This window comes from Pteropus medius, unplaced genomic scaffold (genome assembly GCF_902729225.1).
Source record: "Pteropus medius unplaced genomic scaffold, Ma_sr-lr_union100, whole genome shotgun sequence".
Classification (NCBI taxonomy): domain Eukaryota; kingdom Metazoa; phylum Chordata; class Mammalia; order Chiroptera; family Pteropodidae; genus Pteropus; species Pteropus medius.
Genome location: NW_024356335.1, coordinates 2,803,675 through 2,821,487, shown reverse-complemented (window position 1 = coordinate 2,821,487; position 17,813 = coordinate 2,803,675). Strand labels below are relative to the sequence as shown.

Here is a 17,813-nt window from a genome sequence, read left to right as displayed (position 1 = left end):
CTGACAGTGTAAAAATAGACAACTACTCTAGACCGAGAATGCACTATGTGTAGAGGACATGCTAGATTCTTCCTCAGTAAAATAGCATGTAAGCCTGTGAGATGAGTTTTATTATGCCCATTTTACATGTGAGAAAGTGAAGGTTTGGGGAGCTTAATATTGACCAAAATAACCTAATTAGTAGAGGTCATAATCATAGTTCACACTCATATTTCAGAGCCCAAAGTCCATACACTCAGAGCTTGAATCATTCTGTTTACATCATATAAAGCCAATTATGATGTATATGGTAGCATAGTTTTTAAGATTTTATTTACTTTTTTAAAATAAAAAAGAACCGTATGAAGTAAAAAGTTTAAATCTCTCGTTCCTTGTCTTCTTATTCCACTCTAAAGAATAAAACCTCCATGGAGATTTCCTGACATTTTCTATGCACATGAAATTACATGGTATCAATCATAGAAATCATAATAGCTCAATATATGCCAAAACAAGAGAGAGAAGAATGCTACGAGGAACTTGGAGCATATATCTTTTCGAGCTAGTGTTTTTGTTTTCTTCGGATAAATACTCAGAAGTGGAATTGCTGGATCGGTTCTATATTTAATTTTTTGAAGAACCTCCATACTGTTTTCCATAGTGGCTGCACCAGTGTACAATCCCACCAAACAATGCACGAGAGTTCCTCTTTCCACATCCCCGTCAACATTTATTGCTTGTCTTTTTGATAATAGCCATTCTAACAGGTGTGAGGTGATAGCTCAGGTGATTTGCATTTCCCTGATGACTAGTGATGCGGAGCATGTTTTAATGTAGCTGTCGGCCATCTGTATGTCTTCTTGGAAAAATGCCTATTCAGATCCTCTGCCCATTTTTTATTCAGATTTGTTTTTTTTTGCTGTTGAGTCATAGGATTTCTTTACAGATTTTGGATATTATCAGATCCATGATTTGTAAATGTTTCTCCCATTCAGTAAATCGCTTTTTCATTTTGTCGGTGTTTACCTTTCCTGTGCAGAAGGTTTTCAGTTGATGGAGTCCCATTTTTATTTTTGATATAGTCCCATGGTTATTTTTGCTTTTGGAGTGAGATCCAAAACCTCATTGCCAAGACCAGTGTCAAGGAGCTTACTGTCTATGTATTCTTCTAGGAGTTTTATGGTTTTGGATCTTACATTTAAGTCTTCAATCATTTTGAGTTCACTTTTGTATATGGCGTAAGATAGTGGTCCAATTTCATTCTTTTGCATGTCCCATTTTCTCAACATCATTTGTTGAAGAGACTGTCTTAACCTCATTGAATATTCTTGGCTTCCTTTTTCATAAATTAATCGATTCGTATATGCTTGAGCTTATTTCTGGGTTCTCTATTCTGCTCCATTGACTTTTGTTTCTGTTTTTATGCCAATACCACACAGTCATATAGTTTTGATTACTATAGCTTTGTAATGTAGTTTGAAATCAGGGAGCATGATGCCTCCAGCTTTTTTCTTCTTTCTCAAGATTGCTTTGGCTATTTGGGGTCTTTTGTGGGTCCTTACAAAATTCCATTGGAATTTTGATAGGGATTGCACTGAGTCTGTACGTTGCTTTGGGTAGTATGGCCTTTTTAACAATATTCATTCTTCCAGTGTTAATTCTAACCATTTATGAACATGGAATATCTTTCCATTTATTTCTGTCTTCAATTTCTTTCATCAAGGCATTATAATTTTCAGTGTACAGGTCTTTCACCCCCTTAGTTAAATTTATTCCTAGGTATTTTATTCTTTTTGATGCAATTGCAAATCGGATTGTTTCCTTAATATCTCTTTTTGATAGTTCATTATTAGCGCATGGAAGCACAACCCATTTTTGTGTATTTCGTATCCTGCAACTTTACTGAATTCACTTCTTAGTTTTAAAGGTTTTTTTTTTTTTTTTTTTTTTTGGTGGAGTCTTTAGAGTTTTCTATGTAAAATATTATCTGAAAATAGTGAACATTTTGCTTCTTCCTTTCCAATTGGGATGACTTTTATTTCATTTTATCGCCTGCTTGCTCTGGCTAGGACTTCCAATACTACATTGAATAGAAGTGGGAAGAGTGGGCATCCTCGCCTTGTTCCCATTTTTAGAGAAGCTTTCAGCTTTTCACCGCTGAGTATGATGTGAGCTTTGGGCTTGACATTCATGGCCTGTATAAGGCATGTTCCCGCTATACTCACTTTGCTGAAAGTTTTTTATCATAAATAAATGTCAAAGTTTGTCAACTACTTGTTCCATATCTATTGAGATAACCCTCTGATTTTTATCCTTCGTTTTATTAATGTTGTGTATCACATTGGTTGATTTGCTGATGTCAAACCATCCTTGCATCCCTGGATTGAATCCCGCTTGACTGTGGCATGTGATCCTTTTCACATATTGTCGAATGGTTTGCTGATATTTTGTTGCGGATTTCGGCATCTGTCTCCATCAGGCATAGTTTTTTTGTAGTGTCCTTGTCTGGTTTTGATATCAGGGTAATGCTGGGTGGGTTTTTTATTTTTTTGGCTCATATTTTATCAACTTGGCTACAATTATTTTTATTTGCTCATATTTTATCAATTTGGCTACAGTTACTGGGAGAGGTGTAGTAAAATCTTCAAGTGCAATTGCTGATTTATCCATTTCTTTTCTTCTTCGGTATGTCAGTATTTCAAAACTGATAGGCTCTTATTCAAAATAACTTACTACTGACTAATATTTCCAGTGTCCTCCCATATTTCTTGGGGGCTTCGTTTTTGTTTATATTAAACTCATGTTCTGTCTGGTCAGGCAATTCTTTCGGTGTTGGTTGGTCAGCGTCTTGTCTTGCTGTTGGTGGACCAGCTCTTCTGGTTCTGCTTCCTCCCTGTGAGCTCACTGGTCCTTAGGACTCTCAGTGCTGCGGGCTGGTAACATGGAACTGAGGAGGTAGTGCAAGCCCAGAATTTAGCTTGGTGGTTCTTAACCTCGGTTGCACATTGACAGCCCCTGGGGAGCCTGACAAATGACTGATTCCTGAGTCCCTTCTGAAGAGATCTCGAGTTCAATGATCTGGGTGTGGTCTGGGCACAGGAAGTTTTAACAATTCCAGGTGGTTCTAATGTGCAGTCGAGGTTGGAAAAACCTTGTGTCCCCTGCAGAGAAGGTGGTGGGGGACGAAGATGCTCCGGGTGTTCCAGCCGGTGCCGACCTCGCCCATGTGCCCTCCCTCATTAGGGGATCCGGGCCCCCAGGGAGTCATTCGAGACCTCTGCCCGGCTCTACCTTTCCCAAGACCTGTGTCTCTGGTTCTGCTAACCTGGTCTAAGGAATGGGGACAGGGGAAGAGGGAGCCCAGCTGCTGTTTTGGTGGTAAAAGGATGAAAATGAGCCACCCCGGGCAATGTGGGGGAGATGAATGAGCATAGCTGGAAAACGCGCCCCCCACCCCACCCCGCCGCCATCTCTCAGCTGTGGCATTGGCCATCTTTCCCTCTGGTCTGCTGTTGTTCCCCACCCCAAGACCTAAGCCCCTCCTAGCTTTAGTATCGGGTCCTGTGACCCATCAGTCTTCTCTCCTCTAACATCCCCCTGAGTTGGGGTTGAGGGAGAGAACCAGCAGCCCATGTAGTTTACCTTCCTGCCCCAGACGCCCACCCCACTGCCGTGGATTGTGTTGGGCACCGTGGCTTCAGAGAAAAGCAGGAAAAAGGGCTCAGCTCTCACCCTTGCCTCTGGTCTCTTTGGGGTCGGCATCAAGACTTGTCCAGGGAGGCCTGCCACTGGTCGTCATGGTCCCCGGGGTGGTCACAAGTCTCACAGCAAGTGCCACCGGGGCCCATTCTTCATGGGCTCCTCAGCACCTGAGTCTGGTCCACCTGTCTCTTCACCTGCTTCGAGGAATTCATTCAGAGTGTTTGCTCACACCTGCTGTTTTTCTAGGCCTGTGCTGGGTGTTCAGATCGAGTATGTGTGTGGCTGGGGAGGAGGATGTAATAAATGAGACATATACCCTCTCCTCCAGGAGCAGATAATTGAATGAGAGGATCCGATGACTCCAGTGGAGCCTTGGCTCTAATGTGCGAGGAGGCGTGGAGTGGCTTGAAGGGGAGGGTCATTACCTGTGCCTCCAAGGAGTCAAGAAGGACATCACAGAGGAGGCGTATGAGGCGGGTCTTGCAGGACAAACAGGAGTTTGCCAGGCAGAAAATGAGGGAAATGCATTCTAAGCAGAGGGAATCGCATGTACAAAGGCAAGGAAGCACAGAGTTTAGGGTTCGATGAACCACAAACGATTCAGCAGGGAGATTAATGGGAAGCGAGGCTGGGACGGGGGGTGCGGGTCAGACGGGGGGTGCAGGAACCCAAAGGACTTGGGCTTCATTCTTAGGGTCAGGGGCAAAGTAAGTGGAGGGGTCTCGTGAAATGGATCGTGGCTGTGTGGACGGTGGATGGGAGTGGAGGGCCCGGGAGGCGGGGCAGTGGCTCAGGGGCCGATGCTGAAATCCAGGTGAACAGTGTCTAGGGCCAGAACTGGAAAAGGAACATCGAGAAAAGGGTGGCTGAGTCTGAAAACAAATTTAGGTGAGAGAACCGGCCGGCTGGCAAATGGGTGACCGCAGACGGCTCCAGGGGGTGGCGTGGGTGACTCGGGCTGTTCCGGAGAGGGAGAAGTCAGAAGGGGAGCCGTTTGGGGCTTGGGAGGAGAAGATGGTGCATTCAGCTCCGGCTATGCCGAGATCAAGGTGGGACACCCAGGTGGCTGCTGGAACCACGTGACTGGAGCTCATTGCCCAGCAACAGAGTTAAGCATGGTTAAAGACACAGGCTGCTCACAGGGTGCAGAAGGGGCTCAGGGATGAGCCGGTTCGGAAAAAACAGGTGGAAACAGGACAAATAGGAGAGATGGCCGCGGTGCGTGTGCATGGGCTGCGGTGGGCTGGACCGTCGGCTCCACCGGGGCAGGGTTGTCACTGCTGAGTGCCCAGTGCCCAGCTCAGGGCCTCCACGTGGGAGAGACTCACACGACATGACTCGGATGGATGGATGGATGGATGGATGGATGGATGGATGGATGGATGAATGGATGATGTGTCACCCCCCTCACCATCCTCTCTTCACATCGGAGCTGCTGGTGGGTGCTTTTCCATCTCCCGGGAAGGTCTCCCACCCCTTCACGCACGGTCTCACCCTCCTCTGCAGCAGACGCCTCTTTCTAGGGTCTAAACCTAGACCTGCTCCAGATCCTCTGTGATCACACACTTGGCCTCCCACCCAGGCCCGCGCTACCGGGGGCAGGCGGGGGCACCTGACCCGAGCTGGCCTTTCAGTGTCCGTCCTGCCACTCTCGCCTCTGGGTCTTCTGAGCTGAGACCATGTAGACTTTGGCGGCTTGTGCCACGTGTGGTGGTGCACAGGGCACGTGAGAGGGAGGCCAGAGAGTGACAGAACAAGAGGCAAGCGGACACCCAGGCAGAGGCAGACGAGGCAGCGTGGGCAAGGCAGGAAAAAGGCGCCGCCTGGCTCTGGCCTCTCTGGGGCTTGGCTGTGTCCTGCTTTGGGCTCTGACTGTCCTCTGGGTCTGGCCGCTAGCCCCACCTTGGCCGCGGCTACGTGTGGATTTCTGCTGCTTGCTGCTGGAAGGCCCATGTGTGAGGCGCCTCCCCCTGGGCATCCGCCTGTCTGACCACCTGCGAGTGCTTCAGGCTTCTTGCAAACAGACCCGGGGGCCTGGATGTCCAAGGCCACAAGTCATACTTGCTTGGTGACCTGGCACTGGGGAGCGGGGTGGGGCCCACAGCACATGCTATGGATGGTGACACAGAATCCGGGCGCCACAGAAAGACCGGCATGGTCTCTGCTCGTGCCGAATGCCCCGTGACCATCCTCATTCCATGTTCTTGGTGTAAGCCACCGAGGGAGGCACTGTCCCCATCCCGATAGGTGTTGGGTAATGAGCTGAAGGCCACGTGGTCAGAAGGTGGCAGAGCCAGAATTTGAGTCCCGCAGGTTTCTCATGAAATTCTCTGGGGAGGTTTCCTCCCCTCCCATGGTGGGAGAAAGACCCAAGAGATGCCAGCGGTGGGGGCCTGGGCCGGAGGCGCTGACACTCTTGGGGACCCTCATAGTCCTAATGAGATGAGACGAGCTAAGGGTCGCCCAGCTCTCGCCCGAGTCCGGTGTGCACAGGGCTGCAGGCAGCGACGGCTCAGATGGCGCTGTTTAGCTCAAAAATGCAGAGGTCACGTATTAAGGAGGCAAAGAGCTTTGAGAGTGAAACCTGAACTGATGTGTCCTCAGGGAGCCCGGCGCTTGTCCCGGGGCCCTGCAGCCCCTTCCCCAGCCTTTGGAGTGGCGTCGTGCAAGCAGGTGAGTGGTTGGGACAGGACCGAACCCATGGGCCGCGTGTCCCCCGCCCGGCAGCCAGACACTCTGAACCCTGCCCAGACGCGGCTCCGGGGCAGCCCACAGATGAAAGAGCGCCCTGCATTCCTCATGGTGACCCACTGCAAGGCACGGGTTTGCATGCTTGTGTGGCAACGGGGGATTTTCTCCTTCCAGGAGCAGTCCCGAGGGCTGTGCCAGAGGACCGCAGGGCTCTCTTCGCCCTCCCTGAATCACTCTGGCTTGTAACCGGGCCATGCAAGTAAACGGGGTGAAGAAGCCCACCAGCTCTTTCTAGAAAAGCTGGAAGGTCGGGGTGGTGGCTGGCCCAGCCGGCGTCTGAGACGAGCTGGAGAGGAAGCTGAAGGCCAGAGCCTAGAGCATCCCTGAGGGGCACTACCTTGGGTGGCTTCAGAGACAGCGGCAAGCCAGGAAAAGGTTAAAACAAACATTTATTTAACAAATTATATTAAGAAGACAATCACACAGTGAAACTTCCCTTTGCCAAGTACAAGAGTCACCTCAAATAAATACACGCAGTGAGGACGCCGTTCCCATGGTGAATGCACAGTGGCCTGAGGCCCCAGGTGGTCACACGGCTGCTCACGCGCCCTTTGCTGGGAGAACAGGAGCCCTGTCTCACGGTGGTGACAGCCGCAGCCACCACAGGGCTGCATTTGGAACAGGTGGAGAAAGCTGGGCTGACCCGAGGGCACCAGGTGGACCGGAGGCGCAGGTGCCCGCCCTCCCGCAGGCCCAGGCGGACGGAGTCCAGCGAGCTCGGCTCTCGTGCGCCGTGCAGGCTCGTGGCTGCGTCCTGGCCGAGGCCCTTCTCCGAGGTCCTTGTCCTCCGGTTTCCTGGTTCTGAGGAGCTGCAGGCCGGGCTTCCTGACGCGCGACAGGGCAGCCTGCAGACCTGGGGAGCCCTTGTCTGGGAGCTGGGCGGGCGGGTTCTCGCCCGTGCTCAGGCCCACAGTGCGGTGGTGTGGCAACACCAGCAGGCCTGGTGGCGGCCAGGGTGTCCATTACTGGACCGGAAACGGAGAGGTGAGGCATGTGCTTACGTCGGGATGGCCGGCACCGGGGGCTTGGGGGCCAGACGAGACTTGGGGCCAAATCCTGTCTCTTGCCACTTACCAGCCTTGTGCTCTTGGACAAGTCTCGGCTTCTCCCTCTGTAATGAGGAGCAAATCACATCTACTTCTGGGTATTTGTTTTCCGAGGGGGGATGACAGAAAAATGTGCTTTAGGTGCCGGCCTGGCGCCCGGCGTGGAGCGTGGGTTTGCTCGTGCTCGTCCTCCTGGTGCCCCTGCTGCCCTGATGAAGGACACGGGGGCGGGTGGGAAAGCTGGGCCCAGCCAGTGTTGGGGGCTCCCTTCCAGCCCCGCGCCGGGCTGCAAGCCTCCTGGGGGGTGGGCAGGGCGGCCTGGCGTCTAAACCGCCATCTCTTCCCGTCACTGCCCGGGTTCTTGTCCCTCTGGGAGGAGCAGGGTTGGGGCCGATATCAGTTCTTGGACTTGGGGTGGGAAAAAAAAGCCTCGTTATGAATTCGCTAGTGAACTTGGGGCAAAGTACTTATCCTTGTCACCGCTGTGCCACTTCCAAGGCCTTTGCAGAGAATTTGAAATTTCAGAGGGAAAAAGAGAAAGGGGGATGCTGTGCTCGTGGTGGTTTGAGGCCCCACGTTTTGAGAGGAACCCTGTCTCCCTCTCCCACCTGGCCCAGAGGTTTGTGAGACAAGTGCCCTCCAGAAAGAAAGAAAAGTCTCTCAATTCCCCAGGGCAGGAGGCCCCACGAGGGGTGAGCCCATGCACACACTCATGCTCCGCCTGCTGGCTCACCCTCGCCCAGCTCACACAAGGCAAAGACACAGGGTTAGGAGCACCCTAGAATCTACCACGGAGCCTACTTGACACTTTCACCGCGGGGCTGGCTTACGCGGCTGTCTGTTGCGACATTCACAGTCTGCGTCCGGCCTGGACTAAGTCTGTGGTGCTGGGTGTCTGCTGGCCTGCGCCCACACAGCCTCGCTCTCTTGCAGGTAAGGCCCCAAGGGCGTGAATGGGGAGGTGTGGTCACCTCTGCTCCTTCCCCTGAAAGCCGCCCTCACCACTGGGCTGCGCCTTCCTGCTGCCCAACAAGGGTCCCCACGGCGTCCTGTTTGGACCGCTGGGCCCGTCAGACCTGCAGATGCCTGTCAGTCAGGGAGAAGGGCCACTGGGCGTCACTGGCCAGAGGTCGTCTCACAACCAGGGTGTGAAAAAAGATCGAAGGACAAAGTCCACAAACCAAAGGGACCGAAGTCATTGGAGCGCTGCAGCCCCCTGCCCCGAGCCTGCCGGACGTCACCCTCTGTGGGGCTTCAAGTCATATAGGTCACTTGGTTTTGAACCAGCCACCCATCCAAAAAAGCAGCAGTAGATACAGGTTCTCTGGGCCCCATGGGGCTCCCTCAATTCCCCAGAGGCACAACTAGCTTATTTCAGTGGGGACATTTAAGACCAGTTAGTCCTGGTGAAGCACCAACCCCAAAAGGTCCTTGCAGGGGCTGCCGTCCCCACCTGCAGCCTCCAGGCTTCATGAGTGAACGGCCTCTGCTGCTGCCCTGCCATGTAGGACGCACAGGGACGGACGCCCTCAGGCCTCGGGGCAGTGGGGAGAGGCGACCGCCACCCTGAGGCGTAGATGTCGGGAGCCATTGGGGTGAAGCCGGGGGGGCCAAGGGGCGAGAACGGGCAGGGCTGAAGCAGGTCCGCGAGGCGTTGGGCGCCCGCCCCGCTTCCCAGCTGGCAGCCGCCCGCCTCACCCTGTCGGCTGGTTCCTGCTGCACCCCCGCCGCCTGGGGAGCCCCGTGCCGCCCACCCTCCTGGTAGGGGAACCTCGCCGCACTCCACGGCAGCCTCTAGACACACAACAAGCCTCCCATCCCAAGTGTCAACCAACTGGTGGCCTTCCAGGTGGAAGACACCAACGTTATCTGGGATCGGGACAAACCCCGACAGCCAGACAAGGCAGGTCACTAGTGGGGGAAGGTCCACGTCCCCAGGGATGGCGGCAACTCCCGTTCTCACGGCAAACGTGCGTGAAGTTGAACTTGGCAGCCAGCACTGTGTCCACTGGCCATTTGTGGCAGAAATGTCAGGGTCGGCCCCAGGGTGGTGACCTGGGTCAGATGGACTTTTTAAAACAACTGTTCCTGTTGGCAGAGGCCTTCAAAACACAGCCTGCCTCTGAGGAGCTGGGTGACCATAGGTCCACGGCCCCTTCCCCAGCACCCTGGTAGGGCCTGTGCTGGGGTCACTGGGTCAGGGGGCCAGGCCGAGGCAGTTGGTGCTGCTGTTGGCACGTGGGTGTTGCAGAGAGGAGCCCTTTGGGGGAAAGTGGGTGTACAGTGGGTGAACACAGCATCCCGGGCAGCAAAACTCACACCCTAGCAAGTGCTGGCCACTCTGCCAGCTCGCCCAGACGGCCTGTCTCCTCCGTGCCTGCCACTGGGGCCCGCCGCTCCCAACCCCGGGATGTCCAGTGTGTGAATCGAGCGATGAGTCCGAGTGGGGGGGGGGTGCCCACAGCGGGGCAGGGAGCCAGGCTCGGGTCTGCTCAGGCCACGGGCTTCTTCCGCTGCTGGCTTCTCAGGGTCGCCGTAGAACGTGGGGCGCTCGGTGCCGTCGGCGTGAGAGACGTGTCGCACGGCAGCCCCGGGTCATCGGTAAGCCCTGGAGGGTCCTGGGAAAAGCTGCCGCCCTCTCGGGCTCATCCAGGAGGAAAGCGATGGCTTAGTGGTGGGCGACAGGGGTGAAGGGGTCCAGCGGCGTCACTGGGCGGCCTGAGCAACCGTCCTGGCCCTTGGGGCGGGTGGGGGGGGACTCCGCGGGGGGCGAGGTTGTTTGCAGGACAACTGGTCATCACGCAGACGTGCCAGGAGCCTCGTCACTACAGCACACACAGATTAGTCGAGTTATGAACAACGTCCCCAGGGAGGTGAGGTGTCACGTCAGGCAAGCTGATGGCTGAGGATGGAAGGGCTCAGCTGCCCGGCGTCCCCCAGCAGAGCCCACGGACGGGGCGGCGTGGGGGGCGGGCAGAGGGCGCGGGCGAGGGCGGGGCGCTCAGTGGTCCGGGCGGATGATGCGTCTTCTGGACCCTCAGGACTGGGGGATCTGCTGACACCGAGTGGGGCTGGGCGGGAGCCGGGCGGCCGCGCTCTGCTCCGTGCGGAAGCTGTACTCGTACTGCAGGGGGAAAGAAGCACAGAGCATGAGCGCGCTGGGGATGGGTGCTCCACGCACAGGCCCAGTGTGGGTGCCACCTCAGCAGCGCCCCACGCTGTGAGGCTCAAGCGGACCACGTGCCGGGCTGCTTGCCCTCCGGCTTCCCACAGCCCGGCAAACGGCCCCTGTCACCCTACTTGACAGGAGTCACACCCTGGTACGGGGCAGAGCTGGGACTCCACCCCGAGCCTGACCTGAGGCCGGCCACTCCCACCAGGCTCCGGGGACCCCTGACTTGCCACTTCACTCAAGTGCCTCCTGAGCACTGCTGATAGCAGACACTCTGGGTGACACGGGACACACCCTGCCCATGCTGTCCTAACTGATGAGGAGCCACGGCATCTCAGGGCAGCACCCGGAGGCCACCTGGCCCGGCCGCAGCGCACCTGTGCTCAGCCCAGCCTGCTGCCCGCCCTGCACTGGAGCTCAACCTTCGAACCGACCCAGGGTCACAGAAATGAGTCTGATGGAAGTTCAGAGAAGGGGCAGTGCCTCTGTGGGAGGGAGAGGGCGCCTGAAGTCCACCTGAAGGTTGGACGGGATCTCAACATCCGCAGGTCGGGCAGAGTGGGTGTAGGTGGGGCGTAGGTGGGGCGCAGGCGAGGCGCAGGCGAGGCATGTCCGCCTGGCAGAGACAGGCCTGCAGGCTGCCGGCTGGGCACGGTGGGTGCTGCAGGCCTGAGGCTGCAGGGGCCAGGGGTAGGGCTGTGGGGAATAGCCTGGGACTCTACGTCGAGGCAGCCATGTGGTCCCATGGGGTTTAGGAACGGAGAGCTTAGATTAGGTCAGTGGTCGTCACCAATTTAAAGTAACATTTAAAACGTTTTTAGCAGAATTGTCATAAAAGGGCTTCCCTACATCAGACAGCAAAGTGGAGCTGCCTCATTGGTCTCGGCCACCACCCAAAGCCATCAACTCGGGGGACGTGGCGGGGGGCTGTTAGGAAAGTGGGGTGGAATCATCCCAGCAAGAGGGTGACTGCTGGGCACCTCCACAGGGAAGGCTGAAGACCCCACCCGTGGGCTCCACCACATGCCCCTTCTCACCCCCTCCCGCCAGGCCTCCCCAGCGCCAGCACCCCCAAAGTGGGCTATCTGTGGCAAGGAGTCACTTCTGGGGCCACACTGCTGGGTTTCAGGCGTAACTGTGTCCTCAGCTCCCCACATCTGCCGGTCTCACAGGACTGACCCAAGACATGCAGATCTGGGCTGGGGTTGGGTGCGGGTGCCGGGGTAGGGGCTGTGGGGAGGCCTGGGCGGGTCCCGTCCCTGTGTGACTAGCAGAGGCAAGCAGCCTTATGCAGCCACTGGAGCCACAAGGCCCCGGTGACACTGCAAAGATTGTGGCCCCTACAAACAGCACCTGTTGCTGGGTGACTCCAGGCAGGCCTCTCCTCTCCGAACCCCAGGGAGCTCACCTCTGACGTGGGGTCACGTCAAGAAAGGAGTGTCGCTGAGAACGTGGACAAAAGGGAACCCCCACACACTGCCAGTGGGACTGTAAGCTGGAGCAGCCACTGTGGAAAACCTGGAGGCCCTCGAAAATTAAAAACAGAACTACCACGTGACCCAGCAATTCCGATTCTGGGCACTTACCTCAAGGAGATGAAAACACAAGCTTGAAAAGACATGTGTACCCTATGTTCGTCGCAGCATTATTCACAACAGCCCAGACAGGGAAACAACCTAAGTGTCCGTCACTACAGAGATGGATAAAGAAAAGGCATATGCACACCGTAGAATATTACTCAGCCACGGGAACAATGAAACCTTGCCTTGGCGATAACACAGAAGGACCTCGAGGGCATTATGCCAAGTGAAAGAAGTCACAGAGAGACACAGGTACCATATGACTTCTTTTAGATGTGAAATCTAAAAAAAACAAAAAGACACAAACACAAACCTAACCGAACTCGTAGATGCAGAGAACAGACCGGTGGTTGCCCACGGCAGGGTGTGGGGGGTGGGCGAATGGGCGCTGGAAGTCAAAAGGTACCAACTTCCAGCTGTAAATTAAGTCCTGGGGCTGTAATGTACAGCATGGTGACCAGTTAATAATGCCGTACTGTGTATCTGAAAGTTGCTAAAAGTAAATCTTAAAAGTTATCACGAAAAAAATATTCTGTATGGTGATGGATGTTAACTAGACTGATCATTTTCTAATACACGCAAATATTGAATCATTACGTTGTATCCCTGAAACTAAGATGTGTCAATTATACCTCAATTAAAAAAAATGGGGTCATAACCGCTTCTCCCGGGGCCTGCTGTGGGGGAGGGATGACCCTGGCAAGCACTCACTGCACATTTGCTAGCGACTCGGGAGAATGAAAGCCGCCCCCAGCCCTCTCACCTTCCTGTTCTGGTGACCAGGGCACAGGCCCCGGGCTTGGGGACGCCAGCTCCCACCCAGCGCAGTGCGGCGCTAGAGGAGGTGGCCTTGGGGCAGAACCCTGGACGACAGCGCCACCTGGTGGCTGCTAAGCAGCATCACAGCAGGAAGCGTTCCCTCACTGACTTGGGGTGGCACCCACCACTCCACCCTGTGCAGGGCCGGATGAGGGCCACGAGGTTGTTGGGGGAGGGACCTGGGCCAGCCGGGGCCCGGCCATGAACCCAAATGCGCAACACAAGAGGGAGAGCAGGGAGGACCTAGGGCCTCAGCGGGAGCAGTTCCAGCTAGGCGAAGGTTCCAGAGAGAGGTACAGATGTGGACAGGTGCATGCAGCCTGACCTCAGGTGGCACCCAGGGCCTGAAAGCAGCCGTTGACAGCAAGCCCATAAAACTGGGGGTCCCGTTAAAATGCAGACTCTGACTCAGATGGCCTTGGGTGGGGCCTGAGATGCTGCATGTTCCTCTAACTTCTAGGTGACATGCTGTTGTTGCTCTGGGGACCAGTTTGGGCAATTCCGTGGCCCGATCGATGGGGCCTGGGAGTAGATGTGGATGGGAGTGGGCCAAAGAGCGGGGCTGGGGCAGGGAACCGAAGGGGGTGGGGCGGGGGCTACGCGGCTTCGTGCTGGCCTTTCTGAGACCATGTCTGGGAGCTGCTGGCCTGGGGCAGCAGCAGAGGTGAGCAGAGCTGGGGCAGCTCTCAAATGAGGGAGCACGTCCGGGGCCAGGCCCCCGGACCGCTGTGGGCTGTGTCACATGCCCTTCAGAAGCTTGAGCTGTACCCTGCTGTGCAGGGCCGGGACTCTCTGCCAGGCTCCTGGGGGTGGGGAGCAGGGGGGCGGTCAGGCCTCCTTAAGCTGCTGGGGGCTGCTCCGTACAGGGAGCCCATGAGGGGAGATGGCAGTAGCTCCCAGAAGGCCACAGCCAGAGGCCTGGGTCTTCCGCTAGACCTGGGAGCTGGCAGGAGTGAGCCCAGGAAGGGCACTATGGCTTTCTGGACCCAGGCAGGGGGCGTGAGGTGGGGGTGGGTGGAGGAAAAACAGGACATCTCCTAGCCTGAGCAAGCAAGTGGCTGGCCAGAACCTGGTGCGGAGTCCCAAGGCCAGTCTTTGTGGCCAGGAGTGGGGCCAGGGTCACTGGCAAGGCAGACCACAGACGGGCCTTCAGGCATCAACTGCTGAACTCGCCTCTCTCCCACTCTGGGGGTGGGGCGCGCAGGGGAGGCAGGGCGGAGGCCCAGGGCACACAATGCCTTTCCCTGACTCTCGGCCCGAGCACAGCGCTGCCCCCCTCAAAGGGGCCTGAGGCATCGCTGTCCCCCACCCTGCCCTCGTACCTTCCCTTTTCAGGCTGTCTCGGCTGGAGAAAAGCGTGACTGCCCCCTCTTGTTTTCTCTAACTCCCCGAATGAAATTTCAACATATGTCCCCCGACATAATCCCCCTTAGGCTGCGGATAACCCTTCCCACAGACGCTATCCTCTGCCCGGGGATCCTGGCCCCAAAGTGTTTGCCCAAGAGACTAGGGCGGCTTCTGCAAGCCCTTTCACTCCCGTGGGCAAACAGCAAGCACCTTTGAAGGTGGATTTGGGCCCAGATCTGTTTACTCAAGACATTAGTTTCCCGCATAAGGAAAACCTGCACTCGCGTACAAACAGCAAATCCTTTTTGAATTAAAAAAAATTTCAATTAAAAAGCATTTGGGTTCGCAAAGCTGAGCCCCGCCGAGTGGCTCTGGGCCGCAGCGCCCTCTAGTGGGCACAGGCCGCCATCGCGGCCTGGACGGCCTCCCTGGGAAAGACATTGCTGCTATCAGTGGCTCTCTCTGGGCTTTCCCAGAGAGCCCGGATGGGTGCCCCTGGCCAGGAGACCCTACGACTGACGATCTGCAACCGATGTATCAGACCTCTCAAGCCAGAGCGCGCAAGACCCAACATCCAAGAGCCTTTTGGGGCCGCGAGGCCAGCTTCCCAGCAGTGGGAGGTGCTGAGCACAGCCTCCCGCTGCACCTCGGAGGCCGAGGCACTTCATCCCCAGCCTCACTGGCGAAAGGGTGGCGTGGGAACACCCCTCCCTCACCTGAGACAGGGTGAGGCACCCCGAGTGAAAAAAACCAGTCCTCCTGAAGCACTGGAACCAGGGGTTTTAACCAGAGCGGGATGGGGCGGTTCCGGTTTAACGGGCTCGGCGGGGCAGGCACCGACGTCTGCCTGAAAACGCTCACCGAATGTAACAGGAGGAAAAGAGCAAGCATGGACCCTCCCACCCTTCGCTCCCTGGGTCCCGATGTGCTCAAATCAGTCAGAGGCTCCGACCAGAGGCAGGGTGGGAAGGGACTGTTCCCAGCACCTGTGTTTTCAGATGCAGACGCTGAGGCCTGGGGAAGCATGAGATGTCCCACGGTCACAGAGTGAGGCGAGGCAGGGCTAGACGGAGCCCATAGGGGTGGCAGGGGACAGGCACAGCGCTGGCCCAGCATCAGGCAAGTGTCTGTGCCCAGCCCTCACACGGGTGTGATTCGGAGGTGCGGGCAGAATGACAGGTGTGCACCAACCCCAACTGGCACTTCAGTGGATCACAGAAGGCCTGCAATGGCGAGGCGAGAGCAGGCCTGTTGGGGCCTGGCCAGGTGAAGACAGGTGTAGGGGAAGTAAAGGGGCTCAGGCCCATGGGAAGAGCCTGGTTCAGGGGTCGGTCGACACAGAGGGTGGGCTCCAGCAGTCATGGAAGGTTCCCACAAGTCAGAGGGAGGCGGGCGAGGCTCTGAGCAGCGGCCTCACCTGCCCCACAAACTGCCTCTCCTAAGCCTGCCCTGCCTCGCACTCACCCTCCCCGTGACACCTGTTCTGCTCACCACCTGCAGTTCAATCCCTCTGGGAACTGTGGCTGTGGGCAGCTTCCTCTCATCACTCAAGGGCTCCGTGTCCTCCCACCTATGTCCGAAGCCTGGCTGCTGGAACCCAGGCCCCTGGGGGAGGAAGGGGACAGGTGGCACCGTGTGGAACGGTCTCGGAAAGGCCCCAGGCCGCCGTGGTGCAGGCCGCCTCTGCGTGCTGCGGGAGGGCCAGTCTAGCTGATTTCAAATACATCTACCCCGGGTCTTCAAGCTACTGAGGACATGAGAGGAGGGACAAAGCCCGGGGCACGTGACACTCTGTGGTCTGAGCCTTCTTGCATCTTCCGGCAGGAATCCCTGTTTCTTACGTGGACTATGGTTCCACAAAGACATCTGAACAGCTGGGCGAGGGGGCAGGCACCGGGCCCGACACGCAGGTAGAGCTGCTTCGGCCCAAGGAGGGCTGTCCCCGTGCACACACGGGGTCACGTGGCAGAAGGCTGTCCATGGGCACACATGGGGTCATGTGGCGGAAGCCAGGACCGCCCTCCCCATGCCTCGAGGAGGTTCTAGAATCCCGCAGAGCTGGGGAGAATGCCTTGTCCAGCTCCCTCATTTGCTGAGCATGGGCCTGAAGCTCAGGGCTTGTGGATTACAGCCCATGACCACTAATAAGGTGACGGGGTGGCAGGAGCCACCGGGTACTGTGTCAGAGCGTTGGGACCAGATCCTCATGCCTTGCGAAGCTGGCACTACACTCTTTCCCACTATAGGCGAGCAAACCGGGGCTCACAGGGGCCAAGTGGCCTAACCAAGGCCACCAGGGGCTGGGAGCCAGCTGGAAGGAGCCTTTAACTACCACAGTCGGTAAGGATGCTCTGCTGGTCCCACAGCGACCCCGCCCAGGGCCCCGGGCAACTCCCACACTCCCCTGGGAATACACTTCTACTTCCATGCCGGCTCTCCCACGTGGGGTCGTGAGCCCTGAGAGCAGTAGCCCGGGGGTTGGGAGCCCCGAGCCCCGTCCAGTCTCACTGTGGGCCTCACCCTGAGCGAGGGGTTCAACAGGCCCCTCTAAGGCCCACCTGCTCAGGAGCAGGTGCTGCGTCTCTCCCAGAGAAGGGCTCTGTGAGCGGCGGCTGGCACCGACTCAGCCCTGCCTCCGCCGACTCCAAGGCATCCAGTCACCTCTTCCATCCTTGTCAGTGCCCCGCCCCTATCCAAAGCCGGCACTCCCAGGAGGGTGGGGATACCTGCTGACATTTCTGTGTCCACAAACGGCCGTGGGGCTCACTTCACTGAGCCAGCATTTTAGAATTTACCTGAATATCACCTAAAAAACACACTTGTATTTTTCCCTCTCCTAAATTATTTGCAGAAAACATTTAAAACAATACCACGTTCTGGCACTGATTTCTGGGTGGAAAATCAGAAGCTGCAGGGTCCTGCCCATTCTTCATCTTATCTTTGTGCTTATGATTATTATTATTATTATTATTTTACCTGCGTGTCAGGTAACCTTCTAGGAGTTCAAGTTTGGGGGATATCACTTGAAAAACTGGGAAGTGAATGTTCCCCCAACCCTAAGAATAGAAAAGTCCTTTTATTGAAGGACTTGCATGAGACCAAATATTGATCTTGACCTTGCTTTTGCGTGAGCAGGTAGACAACTCAGGATGGTGTCTGGGACAGGTAATTCTGTCTGCCGGACGTGGGCTCTGCCTCGGCTCCGCTTCCACACACGCAGCCCGGTCCTCTTATTTGGCGATGAGCGCCCCGAGCCGCTATGGGGCAACCTGCCTGGTGGCTGCTGTGTGGCCGACAAGGCTGTCGCCGGAACCAAAAAGGGTGTGGGGGAGGGGCGTGGAGGAAAAAAATATGATCATCTCAATAGATGATTAAAGGACATTTATCCAAAGCCACCATCCATTCCTGATTAAAAAA

The 17,813-nt window shown here is 56.0% G+C and overlaps 1 protein-coding gene across 8 annotated transcripts in view; it reads right to left on the bottom strand.

Annotated features, from left to right (window-relative positions):
• Positions 1 to 8,166: 8,166 nt before the first annotated feature.
• The window catches only part of MVB12B (multivesicular body subunit 12B), a 165,144-nt gene continuing 155,497 nt past the window's right edge, over positions 8,167 to 17,813 (bottom strand). For all 8 annotated transcript variants that reach the window (XM_039861606.1, XM_039861598.1, XM_039861605.1 and 5 more), the window contains one exon: positions 8,167 to 10,602. Coding sequence is in view for 7 of the 8 variants with exons in the window: in XM_039861598.1 (XP_039717532.1) it covers positions 10,516 to 10,602 (87 nt within the window). In the remaining variant the exon portion in view is untranslated. The remainder of the gene's footprint in view (positions 10,603 to 17,813) is intronic.